This window comes from Meleagris gallopavo, chromosome 14 (genome assembly GCF_000146605.3).
Source record: "Meleagris gallopavo isolate NT-WF06-2002-E0010 breed Aviagen turkey brand Nicholas breeding stock chromosome 14, Turkey_5.1, whole genome shotgun sequence".
NCBI classification, from domain to species: domain Eukaryota; kingdom Metazoa; phylum Chordata; class Aves; order Galliformes; family Phasianidae; genus Meleagris; species Meleagris gallopavo.
Genome location: NC_015024.2, coordinates 313,354 through 331,967, shown reverse-complemented (window position 1 = coordinate 331,967; position 18,614 = coordinate 313,354). Strand labels below are relative to the sequence as shown.

The 18,614-nt window shown below is 38.3% G+C and overlaps 1 protein-coding gene across 7 annotated transcripts in view; it reads right to left on the bottom strand.

Moving 5' to 3' along the window:
- Window positions 1–18,614, bottom strand: part of PBRM1 (polybromo 1) — a 60,041-nt gene that overhangs the window by 19,305 nt on the left and 22,122 nt on the right. For all 7 annotated transcript variants that reach the window (XM_031555521.1, XM_031555522.1, XM_010718266.3 and 4 more), the window contains 13 exons: window positions 16,681–16,822; window positions 15,911–16,008; window positions 13,138–13,414; window positions 11,793–11,898; window positions 9,719–10,361; window positions 7,926–8,137; window positions 6,206–6,391; window positions 5,366–5,523; window positions 4,532–4,798; window positions 3,068–3,213; window positions 2,598–2,755; window positions 1,922–2,105; window positions 391–601 (listed from right to left, as the gene is read on the bottom strand). In XM_031555521.1, coding sequence (XP_031411381.1) covers window positions 391–601; window positions 1,922–2,105; window positions 2,598–2,755; window positions 3,068–3,213; window positions 4,532–4,798; window positions 5,366–5,523; window positions 6,206–6,391; window positions 7,926–8,137; window positions 9,719–10,361; window positions 11,793–11,898; window positions 13,138–13,414; window positions 15,911–16,008; window positions 16,681–16,822 — 2,788 coding nt within the window. The remainder of the gene's footprint in view (window positions 1–390; window positions 602–1,921; window positions 2,106–2,597; window positions 2,756–3,067; window positions 3,214–4,531; window positions 4,799–5,365; window positions 5,524–6,205; window positions 6,392–7,925; window positions 8,138–9,718; window positions 10,362–11,792; window positions 11,899–13,137; window positions 13,415–15,910; window positions 16,009–16,680; window positions 16,823–18,614) is intronic.

Here is an 18,614-nt window from a genome sequence, read left to right as displayed (position 1 = left end):
GCTTAAAAATGGATGCTAGGTTACTTAAGTATTACAATTAAACTCTCGCATCCTAAGCTTGTATTTGATATAAATACCTATTATTTCATAAGAAGTGTCACAGAAAACCTACTAATGAAAAACAACATTGACATATACAAAACATTCCCTGCAAGATTTTCCTCAGCTGAATGATTTCCTTTAAAAATATTTTAACTGACTTAATTATTAGAATATGGATATCATATTGGACATGCTAAAACTGCTCTGTGTCATCACTCCACAGACTAGTAAGTCAAACTATAAATCTGTTCTGCAGATGTGATAAAACACTATTGCATTTTGTTTAATCGGGTTGAGGTAGGAGTGAGGAATATCAGCATTTAAAGATCCCTCAAGGAACATGTTTACCTGTGGTGGAGTATAAGGCATGATATCCAATTCACTGGATAACGGGGTCTGAAGCTGAGGCATAGAAGGTGTTTCAGTGATATCACCTTCCTCTTCTCCTATCTCTTCCATGTCCTCATCACCTCCTTCCAGCTCAGCAAATTTTGCTTCTAGCTGCTGGATTTTCTTCTCCAGAAGTGGAGATGGTTCCTTCTGAGGAACTATGGGTTTTCTGAAAGGCACAGGAGGAAGACAGAAGAAAGATGAGAATATGCTCATACTCAACAAGGCACAGCAAATATTTTGAAGAGAAAACCAACTTTTCTTGCTATATGACTGAATGTGGAAACAATGGTGACTCAGGATGTGCCAGTGTTTGTTTTCACAACATCAAGCAGAAATTATTTTGTGTCCATGGCCAGCGTTTCATTTGAGCCACTTACTTGCTTTTTTCCTTCTCAATTTGAGTTAGAAGGGGATTTCAATGCTGAAAATAGTTCATCTCTGCAACAGAATACAGTTAACACCACAACCTCCTTCATTTTTCTTTAATAATAAATTAATATATCAGTCTTCACCATCTTGGATGGGAGTCATTACCCATATTCAAGACTCATGTAGTTTAATAATATCCCAGATCATTTACTCATCTGATAAAATAACAACTTTACTAAATTCAGGAGAAGAAAATGTAATCATCTGCTGGCATTTAGACCATGAAAAGACTCACATTATTTGGACTTCTTCCCAAAACATCCTCTAAAAGACGCGTGACCAGTCAAATTCCATCCTCTCCTACAACTGACTTTTATATATGTGCTGGATCTGCCTGTAATGGAGTCAGTTTATATTGTGGCAACTTGCACAGTGCTGCCTGTTGGATTTGTGACCAAAACAGTGTTGATTAAAAAATAGATGTTTCAGTTCATGCTGAACAGTGTTGTCGCATTCTCAAAGATCTGATTTTTTTTTCACCCCACTCCACATCTTCAAAGTGAACAGGCTGGGAACAGGCAAAAAAGCTGTGTGGGGGGACAGGCAGGATAGCTGATCCCAACTGTTGACTAAAGGGATACAGAACCACAGAATGGTACTAGTTGAAAAGGACCTTAAAGATTCCAAGCTCTGACAGGGGCTAGAGACTCTGCCACTCACTAGAGATCTGGCTGCCTAGGGCCCTCCCAACCTGGCCTTAAACACCTCCATATTCAACTGAGTGAAATGAAGATGATGGATGTGGGGTTATGGCACTTGTCTTTCCATGAAACCACAGCTTGTGCTGAGGCCCTGTTTCCAGCAAGTAGCTAAACATCTGCCAGCCGACAGGAAATAGAGAATTCCTATTTTGCTTTGCTTGCATGCATAGCTTTGCATCAGTAACTATACTGCCTTTATATTAACAAAAGAGTGTTTCTTGCTTTTGCCCTTTTCATTCTCTCCTCCTGCTATGGGAAATGTGTAAGTGGCTGCATAGGGGCTCAGCTGCCGGGTGGGTCAACACACCACAATACAGAGTGCTGAGGAGATCTCCTCATTCCCATAACATTTTTACCTAAAATAGTAAATTTCATCATCGACAACTTTTGCAGACAGTGAAAATCTCTTGAGCCCCTTAAATTTCTTCATTTGTTTGTCGCTTTCGTTGTAGCGGCTCTCACATAGAAAAACATCATTTTCAGAAATTTCAGTTGGTCTGCAGCAGAGGAAGTCCTTGAACGACAGAACAGCACACTTTCCTGCAGAAATGAAAAGAGCTGGGTAAGAAGGCAGATCCTTTACAAAAAAGGGTGGAAGTTCACATTTTTGCTAGTCATGTAAGTATCAGCCCACTATTTGACCCAACTGTGGAAAAATGCATCAATTGACATCTCTGTTAAATAATGTCACTCATGAGAAACCTACACCAACTGAACACAGCTTTTGGATTGATTTTTTTTTTAAAGAACAACAAAAAAACATTAAAAGACTAACAAAAAAGCCATTGCTAATCTGTTAACAGTATTTAGCACAGCATCTGAATTACAGAATGAAGTACGTAACAGTCATCTTGTTCAACAAACCAAATATCAACCTCCTTCTGAGCTGACTTTCCAGGTACATATACTGGAATAATTACATTAATAAGCAAGAATAATGGGAGTTTTCTACTCTCTGACTTCAGATTTTTGTTTGCTTTTTTCTTTTAAATGTACAGAGCGCCCAGTGGATTTCAAGTTGCTAGGAATTACCCAAAATGCAAGACATAGGACAGGTCTCCTCCAAGTTACTCAGAAACACTTCCTTCTTGTAGAACATTTTAGTTGGTTCATGTTCAGTTTCTTCAGGATGGATGAAGATTGGACCAAAGAAATACGCAGCTCCATCTCGCACCCACATCTTTTCAATTCTGGAAAGAAAAACATATCACTGACATCAATGCAAGGCTATCCTTACTAAAGGAGTAAGCTAGATACACTGGGCTGTTCAGGAAGACTATGGGCACGAAATGAGTACTGAAGTGCAGCCTGTTCTGACTGTACAGCTGTCACTTTTTTTAACAGGCTGACACAATTCCACCTCAGCCTATTAAGAGCTTCTAACACAGTCTCATTCAGAAGATTTTTTTTCCCCATCCTCTTCTACACTTTTTTGCAATAATCCAGTCTTTTGCCCAGGGTATTTTTATAGACACAAACTGCAATAAAGAAGTGTTACCTACCTTCCTACCCGAGGTCGTACCAACCCATGCGATTTTATGAAGACGCAGTCCCCAACCTTAAGCCACATATCATTGTAACAGAGCTGCTCAAAGTAATGGCAACCAGGTTCCCCATTAGACATTTCTACTGGTACATCTTCTTTGTCCTGCAAAAGAAAATGCACTTAGAAACTTGTGGGACAACGGAAAACCAAACACAGTGATGCCAGGTGCAAGGAGAAGAGTATTTGCTCCACCTTTGTATCACCCACAATAGGCAACACACCAACTAGACAAGTAAAAGCAAAAATGAGGGGACTCAGAATTTAGAAAATGAAATATCCAAGCCATAGCTATCCCTCTATGTCTGTTGCAAGCCTTCCTATTTCATAACCAAAGCTGTACTTTTGCCAGTAATTCACAGATCCTTTTTTGTGCTATTACTATAAAGCTATAAACTTTGAAGCCTTATCTGTCTACTTTGATGCTTTGTTTTAAAGCACACTAAAACTTACAGAAGGCAAGAATTCAGTATTTGGTGAAGTTAAAAGAAACAAAAGTTTAATGACCATTCATCATAGCTGTACAAATGCTCCATGCTTTTAAAAACAGAGTCGTGCAGTTTGCTCTATTTTAATTTCTCCTTGGTGCCTCATGCCTCATTTGATTTTTCTGTTTGTTATTTCAGAAAGCCAATGAAAACACAGGATATCCCCTCAGTGTGTGTCAGGAAAAGACTTTATAAGCTTTCATCCTCTTGGTAGAAAGAATTTCTTCTTTTGTCATGAAGCAAATAAATACAGTAATACACACAAAGTGTATACTAAGTGACAATGCTGAACATTGCATTTTGAGGCTCTGCTAGACTACTCAGAATGTAAAATAGACTCTTCTCATTAACCCAAATTTATTAATATAAACAATTCAATTTAATGCAATTTAAAACAATTAAAAAAGTATATTTCTTTATAACCTTGAATACAATAAAATAAACAAATTTTCCTGGTAGGTTGGGCAGAAAAAAGTAGTTTGAAGATAAACTACTTGGTTGTAAAAAAAAAACACAAACAAGCCACAGTGTTTATTATGTACTGCTTACTGCTCCCTACTTATTAACATTTTTACTGAAAGACTACTTAAAAAAGCAGATCAGGAATCAATGTCAGTTGGAATTAGACTTTTAGATCCACTGATTCTCCAGGATTGCAACAATTTTTTTAGTAGAAATATTATTTTCTACTGAAGCAGAGAAGAAACATGGTCACAAGAAAGCATTTGTAAAACCTAGCAAATAGGTACACAACTCATTTTTTGCTTAGTCGGGCTATAATTTGTTTGTATCTATGTAATGAATGTAAAATAATTTTAAGCATGAATATTATATATATTTTTTCCCGTGGCTGGATGCTGAGAAACCTAAGTTGTGCAGGCTTAAACATTCATCATTCTTTATCTGTCAAACATTAACCTTTTCATCTTGCATACCTTTTCAAGATGAAGGATACTTTCTCCCACCTTACTGTCATCTAACGTATCAGAGTGTTTCTCCTCCTCTGCTTTGTCTGTATTAGCAAATACAGAAGCAACACGGACCACAGGTAGGGGCACATCTCGTGGGACAAATCTTACAGAGCTTACAGGCATAGTCCACAGTTTAATCTTTTTAAAAGATTTTGTCTTTGCGGAATAACGTGACTCACAGACGTACACATCCTCATCTCTGAAGTTTTCAGGACACAATTTAAAATATTCCTGCAGAATGAAGAGGATTACATTTTTCGGTGAAATATTTCAGCAACACACCCACACCCCAACATCCACCAGAGATACAGTGTACTCCCTTTCGTGTGCTCCAACCTTCTCTATGCATTTATCAGGAGCCTTTTCAGACTGACACAGCCTGTCTGCCAAGTTCTGCTCTTACAGTTTCAAGAACAATAGGGTATTAAACACGAGACAGATAGCAGAGACTTCATCTTCTTACCAAGACTGCACTCAAGGGGAGTCTCAAGTATCCTTCAGCCTTTATGATTTTACCTGCAATTTCTCTAATAGATTCTCTGAGAAATTCATTAGCTACTTATCTAATTCATAAGTGATTCCAAAAAGCAACCAGCACTGAAAATCAGTGTCACTTGGATGAACTACAGAGCTTACAAAGTAAACGAAAAACACAAACAGTACATGGGAGCAAATCCTCTTTAAAATTTTATCTCAGTATTAGTTAAATGCCTACAGATCAGAGTGCCTACACATCCTCAAGAAAATAGCACAGAGCATATTAAGTCAATAAACAAATTAGTCCAAAGAGTTTCTCACCTTAACAAACATGACCACACATTTACCCAAAATTTTGCTAACTGGAACTTTATTATAATAGTCACTTTTAAAAACCTCTTTCTCCAAGAACTTTCTTGTTGCAAGATGAAATGTTTCATTTGGTCGATAAAACCAACAGCCATATAGCCATTTCTCTCCTTTAAAAAAAGAAACAAAAAGAGAGGAAGAAAGGAAAAGATCTAAAAATGTGTATTCTCTAGTGCACCAAGAAGCAAAACAAACTGCAAACGGTTTCCTTTATCAGATAGCTACATAGTAATCAGCGAAGCAAATGTAACCAATTTAAAACAGAAAGATTCCTTAACTGCTTTAGGTAAAGAAAATTAGGTTTCTTAGAAATCCTGCAAACTTTTTTTCCCCCCAGAAGAATTAATTTCATCTTTATTTTGCTCAGATCTAGAGAATCGATCATTTACAGGAAACAGACTCTGCAACTTATTTATAGATATCTTTTACTTCCAGGCCTTCAAATGGCTTCCAACATTTGCAGTTATACATGTCCAACTTTGGTTCAGAAATTTCTATTGCCATCCTTCTGCACCTAAATTAGAAGAAGCTCAATCCACTTCAAAATGCCTATTTTCTGACACGCTGACAATTTGGGGATGAGCAGGGAAGAAGATCAAAAAAAGCATGTGTTGATCCAAAAACTTTCTATTCATAATTATTTTGGGACAGAGCAACTCAGAAACAAGAAAAAATACTCACCAGACCACATTTCTGCAAATCCAGTAATTAACACAAAAAAGGCTCAAATTTGAAGATGGAAATAGTAATAAGCTTCACTGTACTGCCTTTCTGTATGAAAAGCATCCTTACCAGCAGAATCTTCCCACAGCCTCTCAATACAGACTATGTGAGGCTGCAAGTTGGCTTCAGCAGGCTCCACATAGACATAGTCTCCTACGTGGTACATGCTGTTCTTGAAGCTGCAATCCTGGCTGTAGGTCCGATGCAAGCATGACAGCCCAGCTGAGCCAGAAGAGTCTTCACTCTTTTCAGCTTCTGTTTTCAAGAACAGGTGGAAAACAAACATTACTAATTCTACATTTTACATGTTAGCCATGATTTCTGATGTGAACACTTTCACCCTTTGCTTGATGCTGAATAACTCATGAAGAACAACAAAAGAATGTCCTACAGAACAAGAGAGGACTCTAAAAATCAAACTATCGACTTCTTAATTCCATGATTTAGGAATTATGTTTCCTGGATAAGTTTTGTTCAGTGAATTATTTTAAAATTGTAATGAAAACAATTACCTATAAAACAGTATTTTTGTTAGTATTGCTGACCATAACATGTATGCAAGAGCAAGTAAACGTGAAGAAAAGCAGATGGCTGCAAGCAGGTGAATGACCACAAATTGGTAATGCTTGTTGGCTACGAGTGTACTGTTGAGCAGGCATTGAGCTCTCCTCTCTGGTGAGGGAACAGCACAGAGCTGCTGTGTGAGGGGAGGCTCAGGTGAGAGTTAGGGAAAAGTTCAGCACCAGGTGGTGCTGGGCCCCCCTCAGGGCAGTGGTCACAACCCCAAGCTGCCAGAGCTCAAGAAGCACTTGGACACTGCTCTCAGATATAGGATTTGGATTTCAGGTGGTCCTGTGTGGAGGCTGGAGCTGCACTTGATGATCCTTGTGGGTCCTTTTCTGCTTTGGATACTCTAAGATAGATGACTAAACAGAACCACCTGAGTTTTACTGAGCCCTTCAGGTGAGGAAAGATAAACACTGACAAGACTGACCTCAAAAGCCCTCAGAAAGGCATGTATTGCTTTCTTTGTTTTTTTCTTAATTCTCAGTGGAAGACCAAAAAAGGGTATTAACAGCTGCTGTTCCCTTATGGTACTGAGCTAGTTGGTGCTGACCTTAGTGCCACGTGGGAAGACAAACTGTCAGAAAGACAACTGAAGGACAAGGAACTAACAGCCCTGCTCATATCTGTGGAACGGAACAGGTAGAGAGCTGTGTTGAGTCCCCAGTGACATGCTCCACCAGCCACTATAAGTGCAGGAAATGTGAAACAAAAGATCTTCACAGTAGGTATCTTGCCCCATGAAAGCTTAAGGCTTTTTTCCTCTTCATACTCACAGCAGCCAAATAAGAAATGCAAGAGGCTTACTTTGATGCCATCTCATTAGTAACAAGAAAGTATGATCAGAGATAACACCTTCAGCATATCAAGAAAAATTATATTTACCCAAAAGTAAATGACTCAAAGGTCCATTGGAACAGTCATTGCTAACTTTATTATCAGCTACAATGAAAACTACCCTATTATTTTCTTTTGTAATATCACTGGAATAAGACTGCTGTTTCCTCAGTGTGTTCTATTAAAGAGTTTACTTAGGGTCAGTATCTACATCTCTCTCTGTTTCAAAGCCATGTGGCCCAGCTGATAAGGATCAAAATAAAATAAATCTCTCATCACCTTAAAATATAACCCTCAGTAAGTGAAGCTGCAGCAACAGCAGAGCATACACGATACACATAGGTATATTTCTCAGTACATTTAATACCAATGAAAAGAAAATAGCTACCTCTTTTCTCCTCCTCTCTTTTGAGTTTATCCTCCTCTATTTCTTTGGGTAGCTTTTCCTTCTTCTCTTTTTCTACATCATTGTGAAGGTGCTTGGTGGTATAACTGAGAGCAGGCGACAGAAGAATCTCTCCATTTTTACAAAGTTCATCTCGAATTTTAATGAAGAACTGCTGAAGTTCAACTGCATCCTCATAAATCTCTGAATCCGTCCTGTACAAAAGCAGGTGCAATACAGCATGGCAGAAACATACTTTGTGCAGTCAAACAGGATCTTAAACACACACACACACACACACACACACACACACACACAGCCATGGACCACCATACTTTGCAATAAAACTCCTCTTTAAACAAATAATGCTTTTATATCATATATATACATACTTCTATAGACTATCTGTAGAATTACCCTCACCACAGATTATTTCAGTATCTAATTTGGCTACTAGCTTAAAAGTGAAGGTGTAAGCCTAGAAGGCTAAGCCTTGCTTGTCACCTAGCCTTTATTTGAAAGTATTTACAAAATGAAAGTTTAGCAAATTAAGCTTAACCTGTGCTACTTTCCAAATCTGAATAGCAGATTACATTGTGTTTGAGCTAGAAAGTTCATCATATGGAAAGAAAAGGTATTTTTACAATGAAGAAGGTTATAAAGGGGTATGTTTACATCTCCTGGAAAATGAAACAGTGATTGATCGTCTGTGGGCAAAGTGAACAGTTTCCAATCAAACACAACTGAGTAGTTACAGGTCGTTCTTACCTGCAGAGGTATTCAGCTAAAGATGGCCTTTGCCTTTTTTGAAACTTACTGCAGGTTTTCCAGTTACAAAACTTAAAAATCTCAGTGAAGGTGAAGAAAAAGGCAGATCAGAGCAATCACCACTACCAGATTGCTCGACGGCTACACAGATGTACCTACCAATTTAGAGAAGCATCTCATGATCCACCTCTAGGTGGAACACTGACAAACAAAGAGAGAATTTGCAGTGTAAAGTGCTGCTGACTTCTTTAAAAAAGAATGTGAAAGTAAAAAGAACACAACATCATTCAACTTAACTCAGGTTCATACCATAAAAACAAAACAAAAAGTAACACCCAGATAAGCTAGCAAAGCAAAAGAATGAAACAGAAAAGACTGCTTCCAAGAAAATAACGACAAATTTTAATCAAAATTATATTAGGCAAACTGCCTAGTACCAACGGGATGGGTGATGCATGCTAAAGCTTCACTTTACTAACAGATTTCTGTGCTTATTCATAACAAGTGGCACCACAGACACTGGCAAGTCATGCCCCATCTGCTAGTATGATGTCAGTTTGTTTTACAGTTTATCTAAAAGCAGTATTTTTATATATACAAGTTCTAAAATAACAGAAAAATTAAAACCAACTGCTTGAGACTAAAATTGCTTGCCACTCGCCCCTGACAGTCTGTTCAATTTCAAACATTACTTCTGAAAACTTAAGGAGTAATAGCAATATTAACAAAGATGTCTTTCCTAATTCAAGTTAAACACTGCTGGAAGTTTTAAAGGGCTCACAGCTTGGGAACAAATGTGGTTTTCATAAGGTTAATCTTTAGAAAATTAGCACCAAAATTATAGCAGAAGCCTAAATTTTTCCTTGTTTATAAAAGAAAACTTACATTCCTTTGAAGACATGAGCGAACTAAAATTTCTAAGCACTCACTCCAAGAAAAGCAAACGCTAAAAATAAAAACTTCAGTCTCCCTAACTAGCAAAACACGCTGCATGACAACAGATACCTGCAAAATATGGCTTTGCTCACCTGTTCATTCTCCTTGCCCTCTCCAGTACCTCAAACATGTTCTCCTGGAACAAGTCCAGTCGTCTATAGCGATTATTTTCAACATTTTTTCGGATAATGTCAAAAGTCAGAGGAGGTTTATTTGGGAAGTTGGGATCAACAGCAGGAATCTCAGCTAGGGAATCACTGTAGCATCTGCCCTCATCATCCTGGTGGCTCATAACAGATACAAAAAGGTTATGGATAAGTTCCTGAATTAGCAAAGTGACATTGGGCACGTGAGAATCCTCATCTCCTTCTATCTCTCTTCGAGTTTCAAGCAAAACTTTATGCAGGACCAGCGCATCTTTATAAATCAAAGATTCTGGCTCATTGTAGGTGCAAGCGTTGTTGAACATCATCACAAAGTCTTCTACCATGGAATCGATATCCTGGTATTTATTGGCCATCATATGACTTCTGATCTTCTCCATGTCAACTGGCTTCTTAATGGTTATGTAGTAGTCGGGCAGCTCAGACCGAGACGGCAGCCGCAAGAAGATGGCGCTCAGCCGCCTGCCGCGCTTGTCCGTGTAATTCTTAACTGCCTCATACACTTCGTTCAATTTCTGCTGCATTGGGGTCATGTATTTCGACTTTTTGGGAGAAATGCCACTTTTTCTACCTACGTAGACAAAAGAAGAAAAAAATCATTACAAAAAGGAGTATCAGTACTTCTTTACCCAGAAACGCCCAGTGACTTTACAGTACAAGCAAAGAAACCACTGAGCCTAAGACAAGTTGCAGCTTCTTTTCTTATTTCCAATAATTGCATGGCTTTTTTTTTAATGCTGCTTTTAGTAAACTCTGAATCATACATTTCTTTAAGGCCCAGCAGGCAAAGGTCTCTTCAGACTTCAGCATGGAAAATAGTTTTTTCCTCACCTTATCTCACTTTAAGTTGCTTTACATTCAATTTGGCCTTATTAGCTCTTCATGTATTTTTCCTCCACGTCCATTAAAAACCCAGGTTTTCATTAGTGCCAAAATTAAGTGTTATAAATCAGAAACATTACCAGATCCTTCTATCAAAGGTTTATGCCAAATTAGCATTTCTAAGGGTAAAATAATGTGCCTCATTGGGTTACCAGTCAGAGGAGCTTCTTGATTTATTCAAAGTCTCCAGTACTGTACTGCATAGTACCTGCCTGTGAATTCCCTACTAACTGTACTGTACCTAAGAGGTGCACATTTCTGTTTTCAACAATGCCCAAGAAGGATTTAAGTTGGGTGTCAGGGGGAAGTTCTTTATTATGAGAGTGATGAGGTGCTGGAACAGCTGCCCAGAGAGGCTGTGGATGCCCCGTCCATCCCTGGAGGTGTTCAAGGCCAGGTTGGATGGGGCCCTGGGCAGCCTGGTTTAGTATTAAATGGGGAGGTCGGTGGCCCTGCATGTGGCAGGGGGAGGTTGGAGATTCATGATCCTTGAGGTCCCTTCCAACACTGGCCATTCCGTGATTCTGTGACTGCACACAGTTACTCTCTTTAAATCTTTCTGTGCAATGAAAATCTCCTTAGCTAACTTCTAAACAGATTTGAGTAGTAGCAAATTAGTTTTTACGGACAACAGCCCCAAGAATGGACACTGTCACAAACTTTGCTTCTGTGCTTTCAATATTCTCCAATTAGATGTCAAATTTCCTTTATCATTTTGTGGAAATCCCAGATATCTGACCAGGGAAACTATGGTTGACTCAGTTTGTGAAGCATCTTACTTGTAAGCACCCATTACAGAAGTGTTTCTGAGTACACAGTGTAGCATCTAACATTTGGATAATATGCCACATGCCACATCAATCCAGGAGTTCTTAACTTTTCCTTCTATATTCTGTTACTTTTCTTAGAAATTGCAATATGCAATAGCACATATAAAAACTAATATGCATAAATAAAAACCACTGCTGGCATCATAATTTTGAAAATAAAATCATGCTTTGTCTGACAGTGTAAAAACGCCGACAACATCTTCCATTTCAAAAGGATGAGTCTGCCAGTCTGCATTCCTGGATTGGGCAAGTGTTCAATGGAAGCATGGCAATTTATAATGTTGTCTTACTTAGCTTTAGTTTAGGGGATGCAACATCATCATCTTCTGGCAGTGGTCCCAGTTCTTTCCTTTTTTCTTTGAGGATCTTTTCCAGCATATGGGCATCATTGTATACCTATTGATCAGTAATCAAAAACAAAACAAACACAAAAGCAAGTTTACTGTGTTTGCCTCACACAGTATGAAGAACTTTCCTGATGCGCTCTACCATAAGGTGATTATTATGGCAGTAATTCCTACTGTCTCAGGGTGCTGAGATTTGGTCACAAACAGACCTTAATGACAAGTTTAGTACTGGTCCTCTTGAAACATTTAGATGCTATTTTGAAAAAGATGAAGGCAAAATCAACTATATGGTTAAAAAGAAGGTATTATTTCTCAAATATACACATTCAGCATACATATAAAGATAAGCAGAATTGCTAAACACACATCAGTGAGATATAAAAGTTTGATAAATTAGCCAATTAAACTTTCTATTCCAGATTAGAAAACAAGATTGTCTTATCAACTTCCCTATCAAATCATTCTGTTCAACAACAATCTCTCCAACTAATGAAGCCCCATTACAGAAGAAATGCCTAGACCAGCCCTCCTGAGTCTTCAGATCCAAGTCCAGTGCAGGCAACTGTTTCTGTATGTCATCTGATCATGTTTCTCATTAGCAGTAACCAGAGGTATTTCTTACTGTCACTCTGTTCTGCAACATCAAGCTTGCTCACCTAGAAAAACAGTTTCAGCTCCCAAGCATTCTCATGACCATCTGTGCCCCTTTCTGCCCAACATCACCTTACATCCCTCTTTTAGCTGTCCATTATAATATATTCATAAGTGAAAAGCATATTCATCTCACATTACTTCTGCTACACTAACAAGTCCACTCCTCTAGTATGATCTTCCACATTCTCTACTTCCATGATAACGACGTTGTTTTTCTTTCAACTAATAGATGCATTTTCAGAGGTTCTGAGCTCCTGAACAAGTGCTGGTGACCCTCCACAGTGCAAATACCTTAATGTGATAAATAATGAAAATTTAATAACCAGCTTAGAGTTATTATTAACATATTAGGAGATATTCAGCTGACAGTTCTTTGTAGTGAAGCAATAAGCCAAGTGAACAGGAAGTAAGTGTAATCTTCATAGTTAAATAATTAAGAGAGCATGCTTCTCTTCATATTTATACAATTACATAGCAAAACAGAATTAAAAACTCAAGGAGAAAGAAAGTCACATTTCAGTCCTATCTAAGTAAACAATGACCACAAATACTGGAACTAATACTCAAAGCTAAAAAAAATCCAACTACGTATCTGCAAATAAGGTAAAGTGTGACTGCAGAATCAAAACAGTACCTGGGAGCCTTCCTCGTTATAATGCCTTGCATTTCGGAACATGAGCTTCATATCGTCAATCATGGCTTCTTCCCCTACGTACTTATCATTACGGATGTTGTGTTCGATCATTTTCAAGTCCATTGGCTCTAAGATAATTTTATAGTAATCTGGATAGTCCTTTTTGGATGGCTTAACCATAAACAGATCGCAGAGCCGTCTGCCTGTGCCTGATTCTCGAGCTTCCAGAACTGCATTGTACAAGATCTTCATTCGTTGCTTTCGCATGTTCTTTTTACTGTTAGGTCATGGAGAAGAATCAAAAGGAAAAGAATAAATGCCAAAGGTTCTTCCAGCATTCATATCAAAATGACATTATTCTCTAAAATAAGAAAACAAGCACAACAAACTTTAAGACAGAGTAGTAGAAATGCAAGTCTGTGCTGGATTTCCAAATGAATTTGCAAATAACGACAGCATCACTGGTCAGTACTCTGCTAAATAAACCATCTTTAAGATATTATTTCCTTCCCATTTCCACCTTGTTTTTAAGCATTCTACAGAATAAAACAAATTACTCGCTTTAAAAAGTAATAATAAAAATACAAAAGATCAGATGGAGTTCTAAGCACTTTCCAGCTGCAGAGAGAACAGATCAGTCAGGAGTGAACACGTGAATCCAAGAACTCAAGAAATACAGCAATCACTGCCTTCCTGACCACCTCTGCTGAACACAGAACATCAAAGATGTGAGACATTAATCTATGAGTATTTCAGCACCTTTTGCAGTAACAGATAGCAAGGATATTGAGAACATAGCAGGAAGATGGTCTGAATTGCCTAAACATGTCAACCACACTCAGAGCCACAAGTCAACCTTACCAATACTGCAACACCCATGCTGAAAAGTGGTCACACCTCCATGCTAACACCACAAATTCAACAGCCATCCCATGCTGTAAAGATTGGGTCATGAAATCTGACAGCATAACCAGGATGAAGATTGTCAGAAGGAAAAATAAATAAATCAAGTTCTGCATGGCTCCCTGTACATACACTACAGGGTCTGCAACAAACCGGATGGAAGAAGAAAGCTTGTGTTACAATTAAACTCAGATACCGTAGCACATTTAGAAGTGCATTCTCCACAAAGCATTTTTGAACCATCTTTCAAATTGCAATCTCTACAAAACACTTATTCAGCTAGACGTAACTTCAGCTATTTCTATAGACAACAACAATATAAACATCTACATTTGCAGAATGTATAAAACATCACTGGAAAACAAGCCAAACTGCATCATAGTTTTTCCATCACCTGGCTCCTTCTCAAAGATATTCATTTGAAATACACCTAATCTTGTATGGGCTTGTGCCTCTGACACTGCCTGCAAATAACTAAGGAAATTAATGTTCCAACATGTCAGAAAAATCAAACTGGATTGCTTGTAGCTAAAGAACTCCCCTCTCCCTTACTATCTTCACTGTTGGATACTGTTAATTAATGGTTCACAATAGCAGATGAACAATACCTGAACAATTATATGGTCCTTGAATTCCATCCATACTTTAACGTGCTTCCAAAATTTAACATTTAGTCAAACAAAAGTAGGTGATGTAAAAACAAAACAGAAACATCAAAAGCCTTCTTTAGACAGCCCTTACATCTGATGAGTAAAAGGGGAAATTCAAACAACGCCATCAGTAGAAAACACTATTGCTTTCCCAACAGGATGCATTTTGCCTGGTGCTTTAACATTTTCTTTCAATACCTTGGAATTCCTCCATGCTTCACCTCTGCTATCATCAGCTTTCACAGTGTTCTTTTACTTGCTGCCTTTCAGCAAACCAACATGATAGCAAATGCTGAACTGACAGCATCAAAAGCACTTTAGGTTCACTTCAGACATAAAATACATACAATTACCTCCCTTACCTATGAAGATTTTTCCTTCTTTTATCACTCTTAGATGACGAGGTCTGACAGCTACTCTCTTTTAAGCATTTCAGTATTCTCTTGCACAGGATCAAACCACTGACTTTGAAGAATACTGATGACAATTTGACTTCACTAGATACTGAAGATCACAACAGTGACAATTTTTGCAATGTTTTCCTTCTTGATCTTCATTTGATATGGCAGTTTGCCTTACCTTTCTGCTTCTTTTATTTTTGCTCACATCTCTAGGTTGTACCTCCTCCTAAATCCATGTTAATGTTTTCCCCATGCAGATTTTTTTTCTAAGTGTAAGCGATGTACTTACTTAATTGCTCTTAAGTAGATCTTTGCTCTATTCATCCCCTTCCTCCCCCCATAACTGCTGTCATTTTGACATAATGAAGAACTAAAAATAGGGGAGGCTGAACACCTAAGAGGGATGTTGAATTGCAGTTTCACACTGATAGTTGCTACACTCGCAATCATGTTATCGAAAGTCAGAACTTCCTTCAAAAGATAAGGAGAGGCAGAGCAACAGTCCAAACATTTCTGCCAAGGTTTTCTCAAGTGGTTTAGAGAATGGAAGAAAGAAAACGTATGGAAAGAGACATCAGTGCATTCAGTGCCTACTTATTAAAGTTCTGTTGACAACTACTTACTAGCCCAAAAGGAAACTAATGTCAGCAAATAGTTTTTAACTAACTAGAACAATTAATGAGATTAAGTTCCAGAGCTATTCAATCACTACACAAATGCTAGAACACAGCCTAGTGCTCTCTGAGAATAAACAAAGAAAATAATAAATAAACAAAAGTAACAATGTTAAGGTCCACAGGAAACTACAGAAGCACACACCTTTTCCTTTTGGAGCTTCCAGTATCAGATGTAGCAGAAGAAATCATGCTGTCCCCATCCTCAATGTCATCCCTCCGAGCAAGCTCCTTCTTCTTTGCCTGAAGAAAGGACAAACGGCTGAAGTCATTGCTAGACACATTCAGAACGATATTAAACACCAGATCAGATGCACAAGATAAAATGCAGCTATGTGTTTTCTGCACATAAAGACACGTGCAGATGCACCATCAAATATTTCCAGTTATCTATTTAATGTGAGTTTGCAGACACAAAATGGTCATTGAAGTTCTTAAGGGAACAATTTGAAATCAAAGCCATTTCAGATTACAGCACACAGCTGGAATATCTAATGAAATCTTTAGCATCCTCCACCTCCCTGTACTTAACTGTAAACTCTGAAATAAAAAAGGGAGAAGGGAGAAATAAAAACAGCATTTTTTTCAATTTTCTCACAACTTTATTAGGTTAGAAGCTGTGATAAGGAACAAGAGTGACCAAGAGACAAAGGTAACATTATACTGGAGGAATCGCTCCATGCTGCTCTTCATTCCCACACATCACCTCCTAATCAACTACTTTTGGAAGCAATTTTCAGACTACCATTTAGACATTACAGGACACTATGGAACACACGATCAACAAGCCAGTCACAGCCAATAAGAACACTACTGCAAACACGAGTCTTGTTAGAAATTGGTTTGGAAAAATATTGCTGGGGAAATAAATTCATATGAAAAATTACATCCTTTTGATTGTTCTATTGCAGATACCTGCATAACCTGCTGCATTTTCAGTACTCTCTTATAGATGGCAGAATTGGGGACATTGTAACGCTTGGCATTTTCAAACATTAAGTTCAGGTCAGCCTCCAACTGATCTAATGTTTCATACTCGTGGTTCTTCAGTTTAGCTCTGCAAAAGAAGAAAATTACAAACAGATTACTTCACACATACGCCACCAAATCATACTTCAACAGCTTCATTTTTGTGAGAAATCCGTATCAGACAGCTCTTGTTATCTTCTTCTGATGCCACAGTATCACCTTGCCATTGTAACCACACTAGACAAACACTTCTTTCTGTGTTCCCACAAAGCTGCCTGTTTGTTGATTGGTGCTTCACCTGCTGAAATATGCTTCTGGAGAAAGCTGGAAGGGCCAACAACACAAACCAGTTCTTTGCACGCTTTGAACACAAGAGAACACAACAGAAAATAGTAACACAAAGCAGAAAACAAGCAAAACAAACCAAAAATAACCCCCCCATGTTCTCTCCCAGCTACAGAACTGCTGAGAAGTGCTCATGGATTTCCACCACAGCAGCTCTGTAGAATCCTTCTGCTGGTAACATCCAACCAACTGCTAATTTCCTGGGTTCCAGCTTCATGTGCCTTACTGAACAGTGTCATCTCAGAGAGCTGAAGAACTAGACAGCTCTCAGTGGCTATGAGAAAACAATAAAAAGCTTTGGACAAACATCCTAGATTTAAGATGTGGAGAAAATTACTTGTTATTCTCATCTATAACAAACCATTCTGGGTCCCTACATACTGCTAAGACTCCAAGACATGGGTGTCCTGTTAACCTTTGTATTATTTTCTAGCTTATTTTTAGTATTTCCAACTGAAGTCACGCATAACAGAAAGGTTCTCCTGTCAGCATCACTCACTGCCATTCCAAAAATGGACAGTTACCAAAATAGCTTTCATTGCAGAGCAGTAAGAATTAAAATAAATAAGTAAAAGGGGAAAAAGGGGAAAAGGAATTTTTGTACCAATTAAACTGTCATGAAGCAGAAATCCATCTCCATTTGTACAATGTAAAACTCCAACAAAAACTATCTGCCTATGGTAACAAGTATGTTAAAAATGACTAATATTAAAAAAAAACAAAAACCCAAGAACATGAAATTCAGGATTTCTTTCCCCAAAGCCCCTGGCTAATGATGTATATAGTCATAAATACTCAGGACATAAATACTAAGCCTGCTTCGTGCTCTCGCCATCGTCCAGTAACAAACTGTACAGGCCATGCCACATCTCCTCCAGCCAGTCTGACTGCTGGCTGGTATGGAAAGCAAAATCTAGGGTGCAAAGCACACAAGGAGGCTCTGCAGCCCGAAAGGAACACTGACAAGCCACCACAGGACTTCAGCACACTAGGCTTGTCCATATTGCAAAAGATAAAACTTCAGTAAGACAACACTTGAGAAAACACAAAACAGAAACACTTAAAAGAAAACTTGCATCAGAAACTCTCACCAATAAGCCCAATTTTATCACAAACATTGTATGCTCTTATTTTTTTCAAAATAGAGTGATTTAACAACACTCCAATCTGTCAGGGCACACACGTGTGAATAGCAGTTCCCAGCAATTTCCTCCTTTACTGCTGCTAGTGTAAGTGTTCATACATAATTTAAACTTTCAAAGGATTAATGAACAACTAAAATGCTGTCCAAATAAACACAATTCTGCCTCTTAGAAAGGAAAAAGAACAGGCATCATCTAGAGTACTTAGGAAACAAATGCTACAAAAATTGAGAAAAGCGTGTCCTGTGCAGAAATGAGTTCACAGGAGAGAAATGCCCACCAGAATTCCTCTCCTTTGGACACAGGTGGCAGCTGCACTGTCTGTTTCCAGGGGCTCTCTCAGATGGAAGCAATCGCTCACACTGACAAACTTGCAGAATTGGGCTCTAATTA